Source organism: Lycium barbarum, chromosome 2, assembly GCF_019175385.1.
Source record: "Lycium barbarum isolate Lr01 chromosome 2, ASM1917538v2, whole genome shotgun sequence".
Classification (NCBI taxonomy): domain Eukaryota; kingdom Viridiplantae; phylum Streptophyta; class Magnoliopsida; order Solanales; family Solanaceae; genus Lycium; species Lycium barbarum.
In genome coordinates this window covers 893,740-917,843 of record NC_083338.1, presented here as the reverse complement: position 1 = coordinate 917,843, position 24,104 = coordinate 893,740, and the positions used below count along the sequence as shown (strand labels likewise).

At 36.1% G+C, this 24,104-nt stretch overlaps 1 protein-coding gene and 1 long non-coding RNA gene across 2 annotated transcripts; one reads left to right on the top strand and one right to left on the bottom strand.

Annotated features, from left to right (window-relative positions):
• Positions 1-178: 178 nt before the first annotated feature.
• On the top strand, positions 179-8,145 carry LOC132625353 (dihydroorotate dehydrogenase (quinone), mitochondrial). The gene is made up of 11 exons (XM_060340124.1): positions 179-576; positions 1,806-1,888; positions 2,070-2,393; positions 2,571-2,823; positions 3,403-3,483; positions 3,590-3,697; positions 3,796-3,825; positions 6,124-6,261; positions 6,732-6,769; positions 6,871-6,970; positions 7,783-8,145. The coding sequence occupies exons 1-11, from the start codon at positions 430-432 to the stop codon at positions 7,855-7,857; spliced, it is 1,377 nt and encodes a 458-aa protein (XP_060196107.1). The 5' UTR covers positions 179-429; the 3' UTR covers positions 7,858-8,145.
• A 4,443-nt stretch (positions 8,146-12,588) lies between these two features.
• Positions 12,589-15,801, bottom strand: LOC132629194 (uncharacterized). The gene is made up of 3 exons (XR_009578142.1): positions 15,462-15,801; positions 14,609-14,660; positions 12,589-13,339 (listed from the first exon to the last, which is right to left on the bottom strand). It is a non-coding gene; the product is annotated as an uncharacterized LOC132629194 (long non-coding RNA).
• Between the last annotated feature and the right edge of the window lie 8,303 nt (positions 15,802-24,104).

The window sequence follows — 24,104 nt, the reverse complement described above, 5'->3', positions numbered from 1 at the left end:
TTCCTTAAAATTTGTGAACACTCAAACTAAGACACTAGTGTACCATGTTCAATAAATAATAAAGTATAAAAGCAATAAAGCATAAAAATTGAGATAACTTTTCAAGAAAGCATATACCCAAAGCCTAATAAAAGCAGAAAGGGTTTTTCTTTCCTCTGCTAAAACCTCAGCCTTCCTTCAAGAAACCCCCCCCCCCCCCCACCCCCACAAAACCCCACAACCCCACCCCCATACAATCCCATTTTTCACTCTTTTCTTGTTCCCAATATACCCTTTTCACTCATTTGAATAATAGCATCAACAGTTTCTGTATCTCTACAAACTTTCTGGACAAATTTTGGGCTGTTCTTGAGCATTTGGAGTTGTAAAATTTGAAGGTGTTTGTTTGGTTAGCAAAGATTTTTTATTTTTTATTGTGTTTGAAGAAAAATGAAACAAAGGGTTGGATTTGCATTGATTAGAGAAAGCTTATATCATAAGCTAATAAAACCAAGCTATGTTCCTAGACATTATTGTTCTTCTTCAACTAATGTTCCTCCAATATCTCCACATAAAGTTGCTCATTCTTCAAAAAAGGTAACTTTTTTCTATTTGGTTGTGTAAATTTGTATCTTTTAATTTATGTATCTTTGATAAGGAACTTTGTATATTTAATTTTATCAGCTTGGAGTACTATTTTGATTATAGAGGAATTTTCTTGCTAGGAAGTATAAGAAGAAAGTCTTATCAAATCCTAAAATATGCAACACAAAAAACTGTGCTAGACACTAAAAAGGATAAAGAAAATGCTGCCAAAAAAAAGAAGAAGAAGAAGAAGAAGAAGAAGAAGAAGAAGAAAAAACTACAAATATTATACCTCTAAATGGGAGTTCCCGCTGATTTAGAGTTCGGTAAATATTTGACGGAGACTAAAAGTGTTAACTTTTGCCACGCTTAACGGACCAAAACAGTTCAGTAACATACTTACGGGACTATTTTGAACCTACCCTCAAACATAAGGGACCATTTTTATCATTTTCTCAGATAATCTATATGGTTGGAATAGAGAGATACAAATGATCAAAGTTTTCTTAAATGGAATGATGTTGGGTTTTGAGTAACTTACCATAAAAAAGGTTGGATTTTGACACTTTGGACTCACTAGCGTAAAGCATTTGGTTGTATACTTAGTTTTTTAATTCTGTCAACTTAGTATTGATAATTGAGTAATTTTCTTGCTGGGAAATATAGGAGAAGTTCTGTAGATAATCTATATGGTAGAAATAGGGTGGCACTAACGGCCAAAGTTTGTATTTAAATGGATTTATGTTGGATTTTGAGTAAATTAACATGAAAAGGTTGGGGTTTGACACAAGATTTTGGACTCGCTAGCGTAAATCATTTGGTTATATAGTTTTTATTTTTATTCTGTCAACTTAGAGTAGTATTTTGATAATTGAGTAATTTTCTTGCTTGGAAGTATAGGAAGAGTCATGTAGAGAATCTATATGGTTGAAATAGAGTGACAAATGATCAAATTTTGTATTTGATTGGAAATAGGTTGGATTTGAGTAACTTACCATAAAAAAGGTTGGATTTTGCGACAAGATTTTGGACTCACTAGCATAAATCATGCAGTTAAGAAAAAAAGGTAACTTCAAATGACATAGAAATGGGACATGAAGAAGTATTTAATTCCTCTTTTTATCCAATCAAGTTGGGGATATTGAATCCTTTTGAGTGTTCCTTGTATTTCCTTTTCTTTTCCAAAACATTCTTCTGCGTGCTTCCTGTATTTCAATTCAGTATCTTTGTTAAAATTGTAGGGAAGGTTGTTTACAGGAGCAACTATTGGTCTACTTATAGCTGGGGGAGCTTATGCAAGTACGGTTGATGAGGCCACCTTCTGGTAATGAATTTAAATCTTTGAGATATTTACTTTAGAATAGTGAGAGACAAATAAATGTGTAGATTTCCTTTCATAAATCATGTAGTGAACCAAACAAAGGAAAATAATGTGACCTTTATCTACTGTTTTTTATTACGAAGTTTGGGTGAAATATAACATTTATGTTTCTAAAAATATGCAGTGGCTGGCTATTCTCAGCAACAAAGCTTGTAAATCCATTCTTTGCATTTCTGGATCCAGAGGTTGCTCACAGATTGGCAGTCTCTGCTGCAGCCCGAGGATGGGTTCCAAGGGAGAAGAGGCCCGATCTTCCTATACTGGGCCTTGATGTATGGGGAAGAAGGTTCTCAAATCCTGTTGGTCTTGCTGCTGGTTTTGATAAGAATGCCGAGGCAGTTGAAGGCTTGCTTGGATTAGGTTTTGGTTTTGTTGAGGTTGGCTCAGTAACTCCCATTCCACAGGAAGGCAACCCAAAACCACGTATATTTAGGTTGCCGAATGAAGGGTAAGAATGTATGTCTAATCAGATTATGTTAGCATCAACATATATTATTTTTTCTGATCTTGGCTGTTTTTATCCTTAGAAAATAAAAGATAAAAAATGCTTGATTGTGAAAGTTGAAAAAAGTAAGAATCCTTTTATTGGTGGCAGTGCTATAATCAATCCTTTTATTGGTGGCAGTGCTATAATCAATAGGTGTGGCTTCAATAGTGAAGGAATTGTTGCGGTTGCCAAACGGTTGGGTGCTCAGCATGGTAAGAGAAAGTTGGAAACATCTAGTACTTCGTCTCCTGCTGGAGATGAAGTCAAGCATGGAGGAAAAGCTGGTCCTGGTATTCTTGGTGTTAACCTTGGAAAGAACAAGACAAGTGAAGATGCTGCAGCAGATTATGTGCAAGGAGTTCATACATTATCTCAGTATGCTGACTACTTGGTAAATGTCTGAATCTAAATGTCTCTGTTGTTTGGATATTCTTTTGCATGTTCTTGGGTTACACCTGTTTGGTATTCCTTTTTTTTTTTTTTTAATGTGTTTTCTTTTGTGATGTAATTTCTACAAATGTGTATAAATTTGTTTATTGTTTAATTATCTTCTAGAATGAAAGAAATTATGTCTTGGACTGCCATTTTGCAGCTTGAAGGAGCTGGACACTTGCACTTTCCCTAAACACCCTTTAGACTAACTCATCAAAATATATAGGAAGATGTAAAAGAACACCCCTACCCTCTTACTCCAGAAAAATACTTACTGACTAAAAATTTTGTAAGCTTTTCCATGGTTCTTTTATTTTCTGATATTTTACACGTGGTGTTGCTGGCAATGCTCACATTCCATTTCATCACTTGATAAAGCGGAAAAAACATAGTAATTGTTTATATGTGTGAGAACAATTAGGTAAACTTTCTCTAAGTGAAGTTCTCTTGATGAAAGGAGACATTTTCTACCAGCTTCTGGAGACGCCTTCGTAGTTTTGCTTATAAGACTGATTCATAGTCTCCTTTACTGCTTTAGGTAATTAATATCTCATCCCCAAATACTCCAGGACTACGCCAGCTTCAGGGAAGAAAGCAGTTGAAAGATCTTGTGAAGAAGGTTTTTGCCTGATGCCTTTCTGTCTCTTTGTTCTAATTTACCTCTGGTAATATTTGAGAACATATCACCTAGTACTAGATTAAGTCCTTTCAGTACTTCTATTTAGGTTCAGGCGGCTCGTGATGAAATGCAGTGGGGTGAGGAAGGACCTCCACCTTTACTTGTGAAAATTGCTCCAGATTTATCTAAACAAGATCTTGAAGATATTGCAGCGGTATGGAAACATTTCTACTCATACGTAAACTAGATTAGGATTGAGGTGTAGTAGTTGTTGATTTGTTCTTATGGCTTGTTTTCTTTGTACTATTGCAGGTGGCTCTTGCTCTTCGTGTGGACGGTCTGGTACAGTTTGAAAGAAAAACTTTTAGTATTCTTTTTAGCGTTTTCTTAATAAGTTAGTGAGTCCCTTTAGTGTTGGATTTTGAGCACTTTGGTGTTAGGGAGATTTTGGCTGACAATATCTAATTGGTTTCTGACTGCCTATCCAGAAAGGGGAAAAAAGAACTATTTGGTTTGTGACACTGAGCCAATAGTGACCGTTTATTCCATGTTTGGTTCCGCTGTTTAATTTATCCTCAAATAATTGTTAAAGCCGAGCAGCTCAAATTTGAAAATCAAGGACCTGCTTGTTATATGGATGAGTGTATATTTTCTTTCGAATTGGCAGCAGCCTACTTTTGTGGCTTTAAAAGAAATATTTTCCTGTACAGTGCCTTTATGTGTAACTTTACCTGGCTTTTATTGACTCTAGTAAATTGCTATGTTAAATTTTAGGATTTTTTTTTTTTTCCCCCTCCCATTTTAGGAGGATTTATAGTGTTTCCACACTTCCCCTCCAATGTGACTCGAACCCAGGACCTACCGGTCGTGGGTGGAGGTGCTTAACCACTGAGTCATCCCTCACTTGTCAATTTTAGGAATTTGGGGTGTCTAAGTTAACTTCTTTTTTTTTTCTTTTTTTTCCAACTTTCATTGTATGAGAAAATTGGGAATCTCCTGGATGGGTTGCTTTAGTGCAGTTTTCTTTACTATGGTTACTGTGCTAATGCATCGCATCTCTTTTGGGAAGATATGGTTTTTGTCATTTTTGATGGCCTATTAGACTGATATTTACCTTTCAGTTGTAGGCTTATCTTTGAAACATAGTCAAGTTTTGAGGGTATTTACTTTATCCACCAAAATATCTCAAGCTTTCAGCTTCAGGGCGTGAGCCTTTTGAGCAGACCTTATTGTTCAGCTTGTTCACTCTATCTAAAGACTATAAAACTCCAAATTGTATCTTGTTGGTCAAATTTCGTAGCTTCACAATTGCATCTAAAGTATTTCTTCAGCGGAATCTTACATTCCCTCCTCTTCCTCCTTCTCCTACTTGGTCCCTTCAGTAACAAGTAGAATAGTAGAATAATATGTGAAATAACTTAAAGAAACTGCCAACACTAGGGAAAGTTGTCCTCTCTTGCTCCTATAGTCTAGCAACTATTGCCATGGCTAGCAGGAAGGGATGTTGTTAAGCGAAAGAGAAGGTTATATATAATGCTAGTTTACTTCTTTATTATTGAGGTTAAGATATTGGATTTATCTGAAGAATATATAGTTCAGATCTGCTGCCACTCATATACAACTGTTCTTATTCCCAAATATCAGACTGTAAGGTAGTAGCCCAATTTAGGTTAACATTAGTCAAGTAATTGTCTGACTATAAATATTTAACTCATAAAAAGTTCAAAAAAAAATTGTAAATATGATATATTATGAAGCTTAGACATATCTTTAACTCCTTTCCTCCTTTTTCCTTATTGTTGCCAACTTGGATGATGCAAACAGCTTTTGTGAGCAAACATCTTAATTACACAAATATGACTTCAGCGTGAGCAAAAACTATATATTAACGTAAGTGAAATAATAGGATTCCGCCATATAAAAAGATTGCTGGGGATATATGGCCAGATAAAGGGAGATATATTTTTGTCTTTTTATAGGCAAAGGAGCAAACTGTTTGTTACATTTTTAGAGTTCAGGGTTGGGAGGACATATGACGATAGTACAAGGAAAAGGATACATTCTATGACACTTTTTGTTGGGAACTCGGATTGGGGAACATTCTGACACAGAATTGGATCAACTGGTCACTTGTGCTATAATGCTCACATTTAAACATTTTAAGATCTTGGCTTTTCTGTAGATAACGTATCAGGATTTCTATGTAATCGACGCCAAGATGGTGCCAATCCCCAATGATAAGAAATATTGATGTAGTAGCCCCACACACACACAAAAAAAAAAAAGCTTTGTTATCTTGATATCGTAACTTCGTCAACTAGTTACATATGCCATTCATGGTTGCTTCAGGCATCAAGCTAGCATAAAGTTTCTGTGTGAACTATTTCTTGTTAACAAAAAAAGTGCCGTTTACATTTTTCAAATGCTTAGTGTGTACTGTATCCATGAAAAAATAACTGTTGGTAGGAGCATTCTTCCCCTCTCCTCACCTTTCCCCAAAAGAAAGGAGAAATAAAACGCAGACACGCAGATATGAGTGGCGAGGTTTATGCTTCCTTATTTTCATGTTTGACCACCACATTCCGCAAAAATATTTATTTTTTAACAAGAAGGCCAACATTGTATGCTTGATGCTTGTAGATTATATCAAATACTACAATCCAAAGACCAGATTCCGTAAGTCAAAACCCTGTGGCTCAAGAGACTGGTGGCTTGAGTGGGAAACCACTCTTTAAAATGTCAACAGATATACTGAAGGAGATGTACCTTCTGACGAAGGTATGTATTCTATCCCATTGTATCAGGAATATATGCACAGTGCTAGTTATCAAATTGTAGTGGAACAAGTGGATTGGTTCCTTTTGGTCCTCCCAGTGTCACTGTTCTTCTCTAAAAAAAAAAAAAATGCACCATGGTGGAGCTGTTTAAGTTTTGTTCAATTTCCTCTTATAATTTTTCCTGTTATTTCTTAACGCGGATTCCTTTAACTTTGACCACATAACGTTGTTATCTGTGGAGTACATGACTATTGTTCTATTGAGCATGGCGTATCATATTCTTAGATCTTCTTGTCAACTCTTGCAATTTTTTACCTCAAATTATGCTTTAGTTCTGTCCACGTCTGTCTCTGACTATACTCTTATCCTCAACATGATTGCCTAGTATTTTCATTTAGCAAGTGCGAAAGGATATCTTTCGTTGTTCATTATTTGATGCAACGGATAATCTCAATATGTTTGTTCTAACAGGGACGGATTCCTTTGATTGGCTGTGGAGGTATTAGCAGGTACGCCACTCCCTCATCCCTGATTGTAACAAGTATTAACATTTTTTATTATTGGATGTTCTGGTAAATACTTAATTACTTGGAATATGAATTTGTTGCAGTGGCGAGGATGCTTACCAGAAAATTCGAGCTGGTGCCACTCTTGTTCAGCTGTATACAGCATTTGGATATGGAGGACCTGCACTTATCCCCGATATAAAGGTATTGGTTTGAGGTGTTCAAGGAGTTTTGATATCTGTCATATATTCTTCCTGTTAGGGTTTCTAAAAAATGTACCAAGTATAGAAGAAATATGGTACAAGATAGCACACCCTGATTCCGACAGATATTCTAACATGCATTTCAAAGTATCTCTTACATCTCGTTCATGGGATAAAGGCCTAGGCCGATTTTCAAGTTGGGACTAAAATACAACCACATGAAGGATTGATAATCCACCCCGTGTTTCATCACAATGACATCAAGCATTAGACAAATCAAATCCAAAGTCTTTAACTCCCTCACTGAGGTCTCATTTGGTCAAGAAGACTCGATCGCAACACCCCCCCCCCCCCCCCCCCCCCCCCTTCCTTTCAGGTGCGTGCGCGAGCGTGCTGGAGTATTTCTGTGGACACTTCACCCACATTTCATTGCACAGGGTTTTGCATTTTAACCTGGAACATAAGACATGATCTCTTTTATACGCCATAGAGCGCTTATACCTGATGGATTCATCGAGTTTGACTGTAAATTTCACGCTGTCTTTGATTTTACTGCATGAAGTTTAGTGATTGCTTAGGGAAGTGCACGTTCAACTCCAATTTTAATCCTTTTTTAGATAGACTGATGCTATATATACGAGTTGCTTAATCTTCCTCAAACCTAGTTGTTACATTTTTCCCACTCTCATCTGCATATGAAAACATATTCTGCTCTCGTCTTGCAATGATATTGTTTTCTTTGTTTATACTCTCATTTATAGATTAACGGACATTCTGCTCACGTTTTGCAACACTCTCTCTTTCTATTTATAGGCTGAGCTCGCCCGTTGCTTAGAAAAGGATGGTTATAAGTCGATCCACGAGGCTGTTGGAGCAGACTGCAGATAGTTTTCGATGTACTCAAACCAGTCATTTGAGCTTTTTGAGGGGATGACCATATTTTTGCCACTTCTAATAAATGGAATTTTTGGTCCCCTCCCCTTTTGCCTCGTGTCATTTGCTACGTAATTTGTGATGTCTTGCCAAAATTTTTGTCATTTATGGATGTGGCAGGTGACCCATATTTTTGAAATGTAACATAATAACAAAATTTTGTATCTTTGGTTGCGATTATTCTTTGATATGGATTTAAATCCAGACAACACAAAGTGAAAGGAAATGGTGAATTCTTGCTCATAGACTATTTTAGTTGGATTTCCTTGTGGTTTATGGACAAAGGGTTTATTTTCTAAATAGCCCCTTTTGAGGCCACTACTTTGATTTTGTCCCTGTTTTAAAAGTCGTTGCAACTCATGAGCTACGCAAGAAGAGTGGGAACTACTGGTTCAGCACAAATTTATATCGTCGTCTAACGTTCGGTCATAATTTTTTCAACTCTAGATTGAACCTCTGTGAGTTCAACCTTACGGACCAAAGAGGTAGATCTAGGATTTGTATATTATTTCGAGTTTGGAATTTTTCCACAAGTTATTTGATTTATTGGGTTCGAATTCTATTATTTGTACTTTATCTGGTGAAACTTTTACTACATATGCGTTGTTCGAGCAAAATGTTCGGACTTCTGATAAACTTGTAAGTCTATAATTATATTTTGCTCTGATAATATAAAAAGCTTGCGTAAGTCCTTTGCTACTACTATCTGGGGTCCACATCATAGAATTAGCTTTCGTTTTTACTATGACTGTAACCTATCTCATATTTGGTCGCCCTCAAGCTGGAAAAGTTTCAAGGTATGTCCAAAAGAACGCCAACTAATTGTAAATGGAACTCAATACTAAAGATTCAAAGTAAGTGGTTAGTATACTAAGGGACTGCTTGGTTTGGGTTAAACCGTTAGCCTCAGAGGAGATTTAATCTCTATTTAGTTCAGTATTATTTTGTATCATGTTAGGTTTGGTTTGAAAAAATTAATATCCACACAATCCACACAACAAATGCAATGTTTGGTCGTTAGTTTTTCGTTTTCCTCACAAATAATATCTGAATAAGTTATGCAAAAATATGTATGTAGTATGAAAGTTTAACGGCCCCATCATATTCAATGACCTGAAAGGGATATCTAAATAAGTTATGCAAGAATATATGTATTATGAAAGTTCAACCGCCCCACGATATTCAATGACCGGAAAGGTACAACTTTTTCTGGAGTTATTGATAATGTCCAAATAACAAACTAACTCTCCCTTATTAATAGTATAATAATATAATTTAATTTAATTTAATAATAGGCCGCTTTTTGTTGCAATTTCTTTTTAAAAGAAGAAGGTAATGGCAAGTAAAAGTAAGAGTTGTAAATGATATTCAACGAAAGAAAAAATAGAAGAAGCTGAATCCACAATTGCATTGTTGTGGATTTTGATCCAAAAGTGTAATAAATAGAAGTAATGGAGTCTTGTTTTCTGGAAAAACTCAATCACCAATTCCAATAAAGGATAATGAAAAAAAAAAATAAAAAAATATCATGTGTCAGCTAGAGCTTTGAAATGGCAGAAGATACATCTGCATGCCAAAATTCAAAGTCATAGTGGACGAATCTCGGCTGAATTTCAGAAAAAAGATGATTTTCATGCATCCAATATCATGGATGGATGCAATGCATTTGCTTATGCATAAACATGCTAAATTTGCTTATTGTTTATGATGAAAGAATCTCGTGCATCCTATCTTATCAAGTTTTTTTTTTTTTTTTTGATTTCTCACTCGGCGAATTTACACCGGAAAGTCCCACACTGGAGGTCAATGCTCCTTACGAAAGACGACTTCATGTCCAGGGCTCGAACTTGAGACGTCTAATTAAAGATAAATACGGCATATAGCCAAATGGGGTCCCTCATTCTTATAAATAGAAGGTCATGTCAACATCCACTGATAGTAAATCTTTTAGTGTCAAAAATCATAGAAAGGAAAATTGAGATACTATCTCAAGAATTGATCAAACCAATTGTTCCTCAAACTTGGAAATCCTACACTTTTTCAGCTCTAGATCAACTTGCCCCTCCAACTCATATTGGATACCTTCTATACTATCCTCATGATGATCAAGAATCAACCAATTTATCAACTAGATCCCTACAACTTAAGAATTCCTTGTCCAATATTCTTGTTGATTTTTATCCCTTTGCAAGAAGGATCATTAGTGACAACAATTCAATCAGTTGCAACAATAAAGATGAAATTGGAGTAGTGTTTATTGAAGCTGTTGCACGTAACTATAAACTCCAAGACATTCTCTCAAATTCTGAAAAAATAAATTTTGCAAATAAGTTCCTTCCAAAGCTTGAGGATATATAGTTCACCAATTGTTCTGCTTGTTCAACTCACATTCTTGGAGTGTGGAGGAATGATTCTTGGTTGTTCTGTTTCTCACAAGCTCGCGGATGCGGCTTCCTTCTGCGTGTTAGTTAGAGGTTGGGCAAAGGCGACAATGTCAGGTAATTCCAGTAATAAGTCCTGCTCTTTGATCCGCCCTGATTTTCTAACAGGGAAAAAAAGGTTCTAGCAATGATTTTCTTTTAAAAGCTTTAGATTCGGACCTTTTATATAAATCCTCGCTAATCATGTTCAGATATATGTCTTATATTCTAGCGGCGTGATTTTCTTTTAAAAGATTTAGATTCACATCACCCGATATGTATCAACTTAGATTAATGTTTTCAATAAATAAATGAATAAATATAAGTATCATTTACTACAAAAGAAATATAACTCATTCCATAAATTGCTAATGAAGACCGGGTTTCCAGTTGCTCTAACAATTGAGTGTGGCATTCCATGCAATGAACATATCAGTCAATGATGTGTTCACGGAAGCTTTGCAGAATTATTATGAAGCCGTGCGACTAGAAATTGATCTCTATGATCAAAGTTATATACTCTATAACATACGGCTTATCCACATAAATAATTGAGAACATACAAAATCTTTGAATTCAGAGGTCCGTGCCACACTCACGGCGGACTGAGGAATTTACGAACTAGCGAGTTAAATGAGAGACTAGAGTCAAAGGCGAACCAATGAGCTTCCTTAGAAAAGTGAAGAGATTATTTTGCGTTGGCCGTTTAAGCAATTTTCTTGTCTAGAATTTTGTTACAACATAGACCCTGAATATTTTCTCTATAATTCATATATTACATAAACTAGTCCAGTAAAGCCCTTGCTGAGCCCGGGCCCAAGATCAAGGTAATAATGCACTTCATAGGTTTTAACTGAAAAAATAATAATTTGTGAACATTTCTTGGGCACAACTCTTTTAAGATGATAACTTCTTAATTATGTTTTGTTGATTTTTCAAGTTTTAATCACATAATTAGATAATTTACTGAAAGAATTGCTATAGGAAAGCAGGTTTGCTAGGGAATAAACAGATATCAAAGAGGCAGAGATAACTTGATATTTAATAATATAATTTAAAGTATGCAAAATGATTTCAAACTGACTATAATCATAAATTGAAAAGGACATTTTAATATTTTATGAATTTGTGAGCATATAATTTCTAGTTAGAGGTAGGAATAGCTTATTTTGGTATTTATTGATTAATTACTCATAATTTCAGGTGACAATGGTTTATGCTAAAACAAAGATGGTGATTAAAGTCTAGGTTTAGATGAAATTAAAAAAGAATTGAATTCATTAAAATAAAGTTTAACAATTAATTTAGTTTTTCATTAACTCATTGATGCTTTATTCTTAAAAGAAAATTTCCTTACTCAACCAATTAAGGATTACATGATTTCTGACAATTTAAATTATTTGTAACAAAAGAAGGATGCCATTATCAATATATTAAGGAGTTGATCACTTGGTAAGCATCTTTTCCTCTTTTCTATCTCACTTAATTAAGCAAATTGAATAAAATTTAAAGTTTTTTCTTTTATTTTCCAAGATTTTAATCTATTAATTGTTAAGAAGTTTTAAAATTTATTTTCTATTGTATAATTGTATTATATCATTAAATCTAACTTTATATTTTCAGAATAATTTATTTTTACTAAAAATAAGATCAAGAGAAATTTAGTGGTGATTAACAATTACTAAAGAAAATTTAATCGACCGAGTGCTCTTCCAGTACCAAATGAGTTCTTCAAAGTTATTATCATCACCATTTCAGATTATTTTTGTGCATAGTCATTTTTATCAGATGACATCATCACTTTTCACAACTTTTTAAGCATTTTTAAAGGGCTCAAAATTGATTATATTTACCAAATTGATTATGTCAGCCGAAGTAAAAATAAAATAAAGTAGGGGCAAAAAGAGACATAGAAAAAAGGGAAAAGGGTTCAAAACACACTCAAATTATGGCTAAAGTTGCCATAACACACCTGAACTTTGCGGGGGTCCTATGACCCCCCCTGGACTTATTTTTTGTGTATTATCTACGCTTTCAAATGGACAAAGTCACCCAAACTCGTTTGAGTGTATGCACACGCTCCTCTACAGGAAATTTGATTTTTAGCGACCACTTCTTAACGAAGGGAGATGAATCCGGTCGTTATAAGTGCACTTATAGTGACCAATTTTTTTTTCCAATCGTTAGAGCTAATTTTTCTTTCAATTATCATGCTTTTTGCTTTGTGCCTTTTGTGTTAAGTTTGTGCCTTTTGCTTTCCTTTGTGTTGAGTTTGTGCCTTTTGCTTTCCTTTGTGTTGAGTTTAAAAGATTTAATTATTCTTCAATTGGGTATTTTTCATTTCTCCACTTTCCAAAATTTCAAACCCAAAGAAACTTCATTGTAACGACCAAATCAAACGGATCTTTTTCGATATTATATAGGATTTGTGACATTGTCGACATTGAAAACATGATTAATAATAGTGGATTAAGAGAGTAGAACCAGTAAACAAAAACTCCATTAAGGACGTCGAGTTTCGACTTGAAGCTTTCAGATCTGGGTCTTCAAATTCCGGATTTGATGAATACAATTCTTGGTTACTGATTGTTTGAAGCTGAACTCGAGCTTAAAAGACGTCTGGAATGTCACACCCCGACTTTACTAGGGTGTGATGGGCACCCGACCCCATATTCGGAGCCGAGCGAACCCGCTGACTCTTATTACACATATAATCTTTTGAACCAATTAAGAAATAAATACATAGTAAGCTCTCCAATCCTTTTTTTTTCTTTTTCTTTTCATAAGTAAAGTCTATCATCATGTGGGACCCGTGACATGAGACATAATAACATATCGACTGGCGAAGCCGTCTACAAAGCTGACACTCTATACCCACGACTCTGTCTGCAAAGTCTCTAACCTCGAACATAGCGTCATAGTACATATACTCTGACTTGGCAGCACTCCAGGACAAGTGGAGCCTACCAACTCCGCTGGAACATCTTCTATGCTAACTTCGCATCCTTTGGGTGTACCTGTGCGGCATGAACGCAACCCCCGAAGAAGAGGGGTCAGTACGAGCAATGTACCGAGTATGTAAGGCAAGAATAGTAACATAGTAAGAAATATGCGTATGAATAATAACTGCATGGAAACATAAAACATGTCATAAAATGAAAGAGTAACCTGTACATATGAGTGCCGCTGAGGGCGGATACCATGCATACTTATCTGGTCATGTCATATCATATCTTATGATATCATCTCATGTCGTATCATATCGTATCATATCATATCATGTCATGTCGTGTCATAGCATATCATGTCATAGCATGTCATGTCATGTCATGTCGTGTCATATCATATCATGTCATAGCATAGCACCGAACAATGCCGGCTCGCCCACATAGTGCCGAAATACGTCGGCTCGCCCATATATCCCGCGTCCGGGATGATAACGCCAGTTGACCAGGTGGCAATGAAACATGTTTCCCTTCCCATCCCCCATGTATCCCTTCCCCCACCCCATTTACATATACATATCTCATATACATATGTCATATAAGCATGCAGGAGAGCCCAAAGAAAATCATGTATCCATCGGAGTGACGTAAGGTCGGTGACCTCCGATTACCTTATGGGATAACCGTGATCGCTTTGTCTCACCTTGAAGGAACGAGTATTTTAAGGCGAGACTATCAACGAAGAATAGCGCTGAAAGAAACATAGAATGAAGTCATGGATGTCATAGGAATCAGTTCATCTGCTTTGGAATCTTTAGAAGATAGTGTCATAGCCAAGGAATAGAATTAAAGATCAAGAACTAGTTTGATACTTTCATACTCATATTGAATCCTCAACTTAAGACTCTTAGTCATGGAATCATTCTTGTCATACTTATCATAGACATATTCTCTTCCTTATCATCATCGTTATCATTGTCATCATAGAAATATTCTCATTAGAATAGTTGCGGTACTTGTCACTTGATAAACGGAACAATAAGGAGAATCCGGGAACAATGGGCCCACCTCGGATCAAATGAGGCGGCGTACCAAATTTACGTACATTACATTTCATGACGTCACTTGTGAGGGTTTTAAGGTAGTCGGGTCCTATTTATGCAAGTTATAGATGTTTGGGAAGTTTTTCCAACATTTCACACAATTTCTAATTCAATTCTACTGAATGAAAAAGGGGTAACTTTAGGTGCGGATTCCGGAGAATAGAGTTGTCCCCGAGGCTCGTATCCAACCTAGTATGCCTAAGACATGCCAAAGAAGGAAGGGTAAAGCCTTACATACCTTTTTCCGCTTCTTACGCTCCTCCAAATTCAAGTTCCAAATTCTCCAAAATCTACATTTGGTCACATTTACCAAATATTAATGAGGGCATTTAGAAGTTGAATCTTAAAGTAACACATTGTCTACCGAAATTTCGACAGCATTTCCCCTGTAAATACACCGTCCCCAAGAATCTATCTTGGCCAATTTCAATCAACAACAATCCGGGAATTCAACCCGGCCAAACTATTATCAACAATACCAACAAGTATTCTAGCAACACTTCAATATTCAATTCAATTCAACGTACTACTCCATCCAACACCTTCCAACTCCAATAAAAACAATAACAACACATTTCCTTTTCTTTCAAATTCATGAACTACATAATAGCAACATCCTATTAACAACACCACATTAACAACATTGCCTTTCATGCACGCAAGAACATTATATTCAATTTACATAAACTTCTAAAACAAGTTTCCAACAATTACCACTTAAACTAAAATTATTAAGCTTCCATTTTCTACCATAGATTTCACTACAACAACAACCAACATACTACATAAAATGGATTCATCACTTCAATACCATACAACACATTTTCGGCCAAACATGGCATGTACTCGGCCACAACACTACATACACATTTTCATGCATTTTCATCCATTTCTATATATTACAACAACACCCAATATGCTTCATAAAATTAGTCCATCTTTCCTATACAACAAGGCATATCCACGGCCAACACCAAACATATACACGACCACTTACAACATCATTTTTTTTTTCAAGAATTCCATTCATTCCCACATACTCTAACATGCATAAATCATCCATACATATGTAAAATAAGATTGAGTCTCACCTTTTTCACTTAATTCTCCAACTTGGATAGGGCTTGAGATTGCAAGAATAAATAGCTTTCTTGTTCCAACAATCACTCCATGTTAATTAGGGCCTTCAACTTGCTTGGAATACTAGAAGGAAATAATTTTTCTTGATCAATTCCCATGGGGTAAATTTTTGGAGCTATGGCCGAATGGCCTTTAAGTTTTTGCTCTTGGAATTTCTTGAATTTTCATGACAATTTGGTCTTGCTTGGTAAGCTCTTTCATGTATATATAATTCCCATAGTCATGTGAGGGGCACATGCCCTCTCTAGAAATTTCTCTAGGAAAGATGACTTATTTTGTCATCTTTTTTTTTTTTTTCTCTAGAATTTTCCTCCATTTTCTTGAAATTTTCTTAAATAAAACGATGACCACTTAACTTATCTCATAAGCTTTGTCCATATGTCTTATTATTATTTTGTCCACCATTTACCTATATATACACTTAAGCCCCTCGACTTTCCTCAATATTACCATTTACCATTTTGCAATTTCTCCTTTTTACCCTTAAGCTTTCTCGATATTTTCGTCCAATAATATTCATAACCAACTTATGCACTAAAATAATTTTGAAAATGGTCTCGCCCTTAACTTTCCACGACGACTTTGAAATATCCAAACGTACAAAATACGGGCTATAACATGGAACATGAAGAAGAACTGAACGACTCCATGACTGCCATGAACAAAGCTTGAAGCTTCGAACTCGAATTTTCGGGTTGCCACAAATGAGCTCCATTTCAAGTGGGTGATATATCAAAAGAACCGGAACGTCGAGAGGAATTCGAATCTGAAATTTGGTGATGTTTGTTTGAGATTTGAAGTGCATTAGGATCAAATTTCAGTCCAATTCTCTATGAAGAAGATGAACAGTAATTTGTTGCCCAGATTTTGCCAAAGGTGCTATAACACACCTGAACTTTGCGGGGGTCCTATGACCCCCCTGGACTTATTTTTTGTGTATTATATACACTTTTATATGGAATCTTACGCGCTCAAAGAGAGTAGATACAATCGCTTGTACAGGTCACCATATAAAGGCGTACAAAATACACAAAAAATAAGTACAGGGGGGTCATAGGACCCCCGCAAAGTTCAGGTGTGTTATGACAACTTTGGTCATAGTTTGAGTGTCTTTTGAACACTTTTCCCTAGAAAAAATATATGCTATCAAAAAGGGTTTGAATCTAGATTTATTGAAAATATACTTGGGTACATGAAGTAATCTATCTATATATAATAGGAGAGGCAAAATGTTTTTAGGCTACCAAGTGTAATCACCTTAAGATGCCAAGTGTCAAAACTAATACTCTCTCCGTTTCAATTTATGTGAACGTATTTGACTGGGCACGATATTTAAGAAAGAGTGAAGACTTTTGAAACTTGTGGTTCAAAATAAGTCTTGAACATTTGTGTGGCTGTAAATCATTTCATAAAGTGAATTTGTTTCCAAATTAAGAAAGAGGTCATTCATTTTGGCACTGACTAAAAAGGAAATAGGTTCACATAAATTGAAACAGAGGGAGTATTCTAAAATAGAAATAAAAAAAAAAATGCCAATTCAGAAAAGTAGGAAACGATCTCTACCCTACCAGTAGAGAAATTTAAAGCTTGATTTAAAGGGTGCATTCCTTATCTTATTTTCTATTATAAGTCGCATAATAATTAGAACAAAAAATAATACTGTTGTTACAAATTTTTGAAAATGTTAACTGCTGTTTCAGTTTTTCAAAAAATTTACATGAAAATTTTAAACTTCAATTAAAATTTTGTAACTGTTATTATAAATTTTCGGAATTTTTACATGAAAATTTTAAATTTGGTAATAAATTTTGTATTCCAAAATGCGCGTATCAAAGAACTTTTGGAGATAAAGTAGTTCAAGTTTTTTTTTTTTTTTAAATTAAAATTACCATTTCAGATTCTAGCATAAGAAGATAAGTACAATTTCAATTTGAGATGAAAGATTATATTCAAATTTTACATGCTAAAATAAAGCAAAAAACATATATGTACATGATAAGAGGATATATTTACAGTTTTTCAGTTAACAAAATATATCAATAGACTTGTTACAAAATCTATACGAATTAGGTAAATTAAAAAGAAGTAAATAAAACACATTAAATAAGGTAAGGAAATTGTTTTACTTATTTTATCTATGTTTCTCTCTCCATTCAAAATTTAGAGATATAGTTCCCTGATTTTCTCCAACTTTTGCTTTCTTATTTCATCCACTTTTCTCTCACCATTCAAAATTAAGAGATATTGTTACCTAATTTACTCCAACTTTTACTCAAAAAGTCCATTATAATCGGTAATTTTTATGTAAAAAATTCATACACCAATAAACATATATGTATAATTTTCATATGCGATATGAATAACTGTATAGATTCTTACAATTTTTATATATGAAATATGTATAAAAATTGTATGTGTATTTTGATTATTATAAAGTACATATAAATTCTATAAAATCTAATCAAAGTATGTATAAATTTTGAGAAAAATATGTATAATAAACTTGTAATTGATACAAACCGGATTCCATACAAAGTTCATACACCAGAAAATAAGTATATATTAATTGTTGTATGCAATATGTATAAATTCGTTACAATTTCTACGTATGAAATATGTATAAAAGTTGTATGTATATTGTGATTATGATAAAGTACATATAAATTGTATAAAATCTAATCAAAGTATGTATAGATTATGAGAAAGTATATATGTTTTCAACATTTTTTAAAATCACAGTTTATATAATTTATACAGATTTTCAAAACACACAATGATCATATATATCTCAAAACGATGCACATCAATTTTTATATACAATTAATACACAAGTTAGTAATAAAAAATACTTTGTAATATTGGTTTGAAAATTTATACTAGGAGAGAAGATGAATTTTAGGTATGAAAATGGTGTCTATCATAGGGGGAGAGAGAGAGAGAGAAATATTTTTAAAAAGAAGAAGAAGTTGAATGGTAACTATCCTAGAATTAAGTCCACATTTAAAATCAGATTTTCTTCTTTAAAAAAAGCCTAAAATCGTGGGTATCCCATTAAGCCTAAATCTGGTATACTTTATAATTTTGTTGGTATGTTTTGTAAATAAGGGAAAGTATTCTTATGTTTTGTAATATAAAGTCTTAAATAGGTATTGTTAGGTTATTTTCCTAGACCAAAAAAGAAGTTACTAACCTAAACCAACCCCAAACCACTCACCCACGTCTCTGCCTAACTTCCCTATTTTTCATTTTCCCATTCCATCGTGAGATACAAATTATATACTCATGTTGAAAGTTACACGAAGAGATAACTTTGGAAGGTAAGTATTGTGTTGTTTACGGAATATTTTAATTCTTCTTTATATCTTTTTCTGTTTCATTTTCAAATGAACTTTTAGTTTTGACATTCTTTCTTTCATGTATACACCAAATTATATCACATGAAGATCAATATGTTTGTTATTTTGGATGTAATTTTGGTGTTGCATAGACCTTTGGGTTACATATTTGAAGTTTCTCTGATTTTAATTTTCACATTGTTTTATGGCACAATGATAAAATGAGCATTTTAGTGTTGGATAATGTTTGTTTCTCTTAGTTTCAAAAAGATGGAGAAGAGAAAAGCGACATCGAAAGACGATAATTTGACGGTCAAGGAGGACAAAAAGGCCAAGAAAGATCCTAATAAGCCTAAGAGGCCTCCCAAGTTCAGTGGTAATAGATTATTAAAATCTCCCCCTCTATTCACAAAGAGAAGAGCCGTATATATACAATTGACATGCCATCATCATTGGCCAATCTCTAGTGGCGACAATATGTTAATAATTAGGCAATATTCTAGGAAGATAGTGGCGACAATATGCTAATAATTAGGCACTATTCTAGAAAGATAGTGGCGGATAATCAGGAAGGCTAATTATCACCTTTGACCAATACAAAAATATATACACTATATTTAACACACCCCCACAGTCGAAGCGGGAGGTTTATGAACGTGAAGACTGTCCCGAAATTCTTCAAATAAAACCCGCGGGAGACCTTTAGTAAAGATATCCGCAATCTGATAACAGGAAGGTACATGAAGAACACGGACCTGCCCACGGGCAACCTTCTCTCTGACAAAATGAATATCCATTTCAATATGTGTTGTACGTTGATGTTGAACTGGATTTCCGGATAAATAAATAGCACTTACATTGTCACAATAAACAAGAGTAGCCTTTTTAATCGGACAATGCAACTGTAAGAGAAGGTTTCGAATCCAACATGATTCGGAGACAACATTCGCCACCCCACGATACTCGGCTTCGGCACTCGACCGAGACAAAGTGGGTTGTCGTTTAGACGACCAAGAAATCAGATTGTCACCCAAAATAACACAATAACCAGATGTAGACCGTCTAGTGTCAGGGCACCCACCCCAATCTGCATCAGTATACGAGATAAGAGTAGAAAAAGAAGACGGGTATAAATGAAGCCCGTGATCCAAAGTACCCTTAACATACCGAATGACACGTTTAAGAGCAGACATATGATCAACTCTCGGATCATGCATATGTAGGCAAACTTGTTGTACGGCATAAGAGATATCCGGTCGTGTAAAAGTGAGTTATTGTAGGGCCCCTGCAAGACTCCGATAAAGAGAAGGATCATCAAAGTAGTACTAGATGTAGCACTGACCTTTGATTTAGTGTCAACCGGAGTGAGGGATGGTTTACAAGAAGACATCCCTGCACGCTCAATTATTTCTTCGGCATACTGGCGCTGTGAGAGAAACATACCACCCTTATGTCGAGTCACAACAATACCCAAAAAATAATTTAGAGGACCAAGATCCTTCATAGCAAACTCAGAACTAAGAAGATCCATGATTGAACATCGGAGAGCATCAGAAGAAGCAGTGAGGATAATATCATCAATATGTAAGTCATATCAGACCCTTTGCTGAAAATGAACAAAGAGTTGTCACACCTGCTATTTGTGAACCCAATAGATAGAACAAAATCAGCAAACCGCTTATACCAAGCCCGTGGCGCCTGCTTAAGTCCATACAATGACTTACGCAGGAGACATACATAATCAGGATGAACACGATCCCTGTAACCCAGAGGTTGGTGCATGTAAACTGTTTCTTGAAGCTCACCATGTAGGAAGGCATTTTTAACATCCAGCTGATGGATCGGCCATGCCTTCGAAAGAGAAAGACTAAGAACAGTGCGGATTGTAGAAGGCTTCACCACCGGACTAAAAGTCTCGCCACAATCAATGCCAACGTGTTGGGTTTTACCATCACCTACAATACGGGCTTTATGCCTCTCAAAAACACCATTAGATTTGACCTTATGAGTAAAAATCCACATAGACCGAATCACATTAACATCCGGAGGATGGGGCACCAAATCCCACGTCTTATTTTTAATAAGAGCATTATATTCATCATCCATGGCCATTTTCCAATTCGTGTCACGAAGAGCCGCTATCGGATTTCGAGGAAAAGGTGACCTCTCAACCGTAGTGTGCATAGAATATTTTGTGTTAGGTTTGAAAATCCCATTTTGGCTACGGGTCACTACCTTTGGCTGATGGAGTTGAGCATTTTGTGGAGTTGGAGTTGAGATATCGGCTTGTATTTGGGCTGGGAAATTTTGAGAGCAAGGAGGAGGACTTGGGCCCAAAGGAGCAGACGGCCCAGCAGGAGAGCTAGGCTCAGTGCTGCTGCTGGGTAGATGAGGGGCTGGAGGGCTAGGAGGTGAAATGGGCTCAGGAGAGGGAATGGGCCTTGTTTGTTGCATATGATGAATCACGTAAGGTGATAAATCATTATCAAGGAAGTCATAAGGTTGGGATTGCGGGGAATGCAATTTTGCAAAAGGGAAATTATTTTCATCAAAAATGACATGGCGACAAATAATAATTTTATGTGAGGACATATCATAACACTTGTAGCCACGATGGTTGGTTGGATACCCTAAAAAAACACAAGGAGTAGATCGAGGTTGCAACTTATTAATAGTTGTTGATGGAAATAAAGGATAACACAAACAACCAAAAACCCGAAGATGAGAATAAGACGGAACCCTTTTGTAAAGAATTTCAAGAGGATACTTGTTTCCCAATAGTTTACTTGGAAGGACATTAAGAAGATAAGTTGCCATTTGGAGAGAATGATGCCAAAAAGATAATGGAAGAGAGGCATGAGCGAGAAGAGTACGAGAGATATTATTTATAGTCCGAATTTTACGTTCGGCTTTCCTATTTTGAGAGGAAGTATGTGGACAAGAAAGGCGAAAAGACATGCCATGAGTCTTACAAAAATCCCAAAAAGGACCATTATCAAACTCCCTTCCATTATCACATTGTACATTTTTGATATGACGTTCAAATTGAGTGGAAATATGGGCTTTAAAGGTTAAGAAAATATCATAAACATCAGATTTTCGTGCCAAAGGAAAAGTCCATAAATACTTAGAATAATCATCCAAAAATAAAATGTAATATCTATGTCCGGAAGAACTCAAAACAGGAGAGGACCAAAGGTCACTATGTAAAATATCAAACGGCATAGTCGTACTCGAAGAAGAAGAACCAAATGGTAACTTAATATGTTTTCCAAGTACGCAAGACCCACAAATACTAGAACTAGAAATTTTAGAACAATCAATGCTTTTATTTTTTCTAAGCACATCTAAGACAGGAGTTCCCGGATGACCCAAACGATCATGCCAGATCTTAGGAAAGATGGATGCAAAAGTAGATGAGGAAGCTTGATTGTTGATAGAAGAAATGGGATAAAGGTCGCCTCGACTATCACATCTCATTATTGGCATCCCCGTCCGATAATCCTTCACAGAGAACCCAAAAGGATCAAACTCAACTGACACAGAATTATCAGTGGTAAACTTTCTAACAGAAATGAGATTTTTAATCAGTTTAGGTGCATGAAGAACATTTTGAAGGGAAAGGGATTGACTCGGGGAAGATAATTTAGTGTGACCATAGCCAAGAATCGGAATAGTATGACCATTACCAACCACAATATTATTATTAGGATGATTGCCCAAATTAAAATAAGACGAGAGAGTACCTGTAGAGGAGGTCATGTGAGATGTAGCCCCGGTGTCCATGTACCATGACGGATCGGGTTGGTGAAGAGACATAGTATGCATTGCTGTCTCGATATCCGTAGGAGCATACGACATGGGCTGCCCAAAATTAGGTGGTGCTTGTTGTTGAACATAGGCTTGCTGAGGTCTTGGGCCCAAAATATTGGGCTGGCGCTGCTGAGGAACAGGAGGTCTGGCCCAACCTTGAGTTGGGAATGGGCAAGGTGGAATGGGCCAACCTTGACCATACCAACCCCAAGGATAAGGTTGATGTTGCTGCTGTTACGGGAATGGCGAGCTCCCACCTTGGCCATCGGAGTTCTGTCCCCTGCCACCACCTTTGCCGCTGCTGGAGTCGCGTCCGCCACCATCGGAATTGTTGTTCTTCCGGCCACCGTTGTTGCGGCGACCACCAGAGTGCTGCACACCTTGCTTCCCCTTAGAACGACCTGATTTTTCAGAAGTAATCGGACCGTCATCATTTGAAGTGACCACCATAGCTGATTCGGTGGTTGCTTCCTTAGACATCCCGGCCTCTTCAAGAACAAGCATAGACCGAGCCTTATAGAAAGGAGTAAGAGGATTACTTTGTCGGATTACCGTACCCACACCACGGTACGGTTTTGTAAGACCACCTACCAATTGCAAAACCATACGACTGTCCGACACCGGTGCGCCAACGTTCTTCAATTGATCCGTAAGGGACTTGAGACGTTGACAATAAGCAGAGACATTAGGAAAATGCTCCATAGAGACAGTGGTGAAATCTTGTTCAAGGGCAATGGCACGGGAATGTTGATTATCTTGGAATGTATCACGCAATCTATCCCAAGCTTCCATAGCCGTTGAATCGGGCTCGATAATGGTGTGCAATAGGTCGTTAGAAATGGTAGAATAAATCCACAAAAGAACCGTGGCATCCAAGGTTGACCATAGTTCCTTTTCTTCATCAGTAGAAGGAATCGTCCTCTGACTGGCTTTCGGAGGAATGATATGATTAAGAACCTTGTGAGATCGTGCGTGAATCTTGAAAAGTACCGCCCACATAGAGTATTGAACGTTTTCCATTTGAAGCATAATGGGAACGTGGTTTTTGATATTTGAGACGGCAAGAGCCGGGTGAAAAGGGGACTTGTTGTCCGACATTTAGGATGGCCGAAAAAACGAGAAGACAGAAGATAGAAGCCAGAAGAGATAGAAGACAGAAAAAAAAAAAAAAAAAAAGATAGAAGACAGAAGATGGTGGGCAAGGAAACTCGAGCTAGGGAGAGCGGAAGACAGAGAAAAAATCCCTAGGCTCTGATACCATAATAGATTATTAAAATCTCCCCCCCCCCCCCCCCCCCCCTATTGACAAAGGGAAGAGCCGTATATATACAATTGACATGCCATCATCATTGGCCAATCTCTAGTGGCGACAATATGCTAATAATTAGGCACTATTCTAGGAAGATAGTGACGGATAATCAGGAAGGCTAATTATCACCTTTGACC

Coding starts and splice junctions, on each gene's coding strand:
- LOC132625353 (XM_060340124.1), top strand. CDS start 430: ATGAAACAAAGGGTTGGATTTGCATTGATTAGAGAAAGCTTATATCAT. Junction 3,484..3,589: donor TGAAAGATCTTGTGAAGAAG/GTTTTTGCCTGA, acceptor ACTTCTATTTAG/GTTCAGGCGGCTCGTGATGA. Junction 6,262..6,731: donor AGATGTACCTTCTGACGAAG/GTATGTATTCTA, acceptor TTGTTCTAACAG/GGACGGATTCCTTTGATTGG.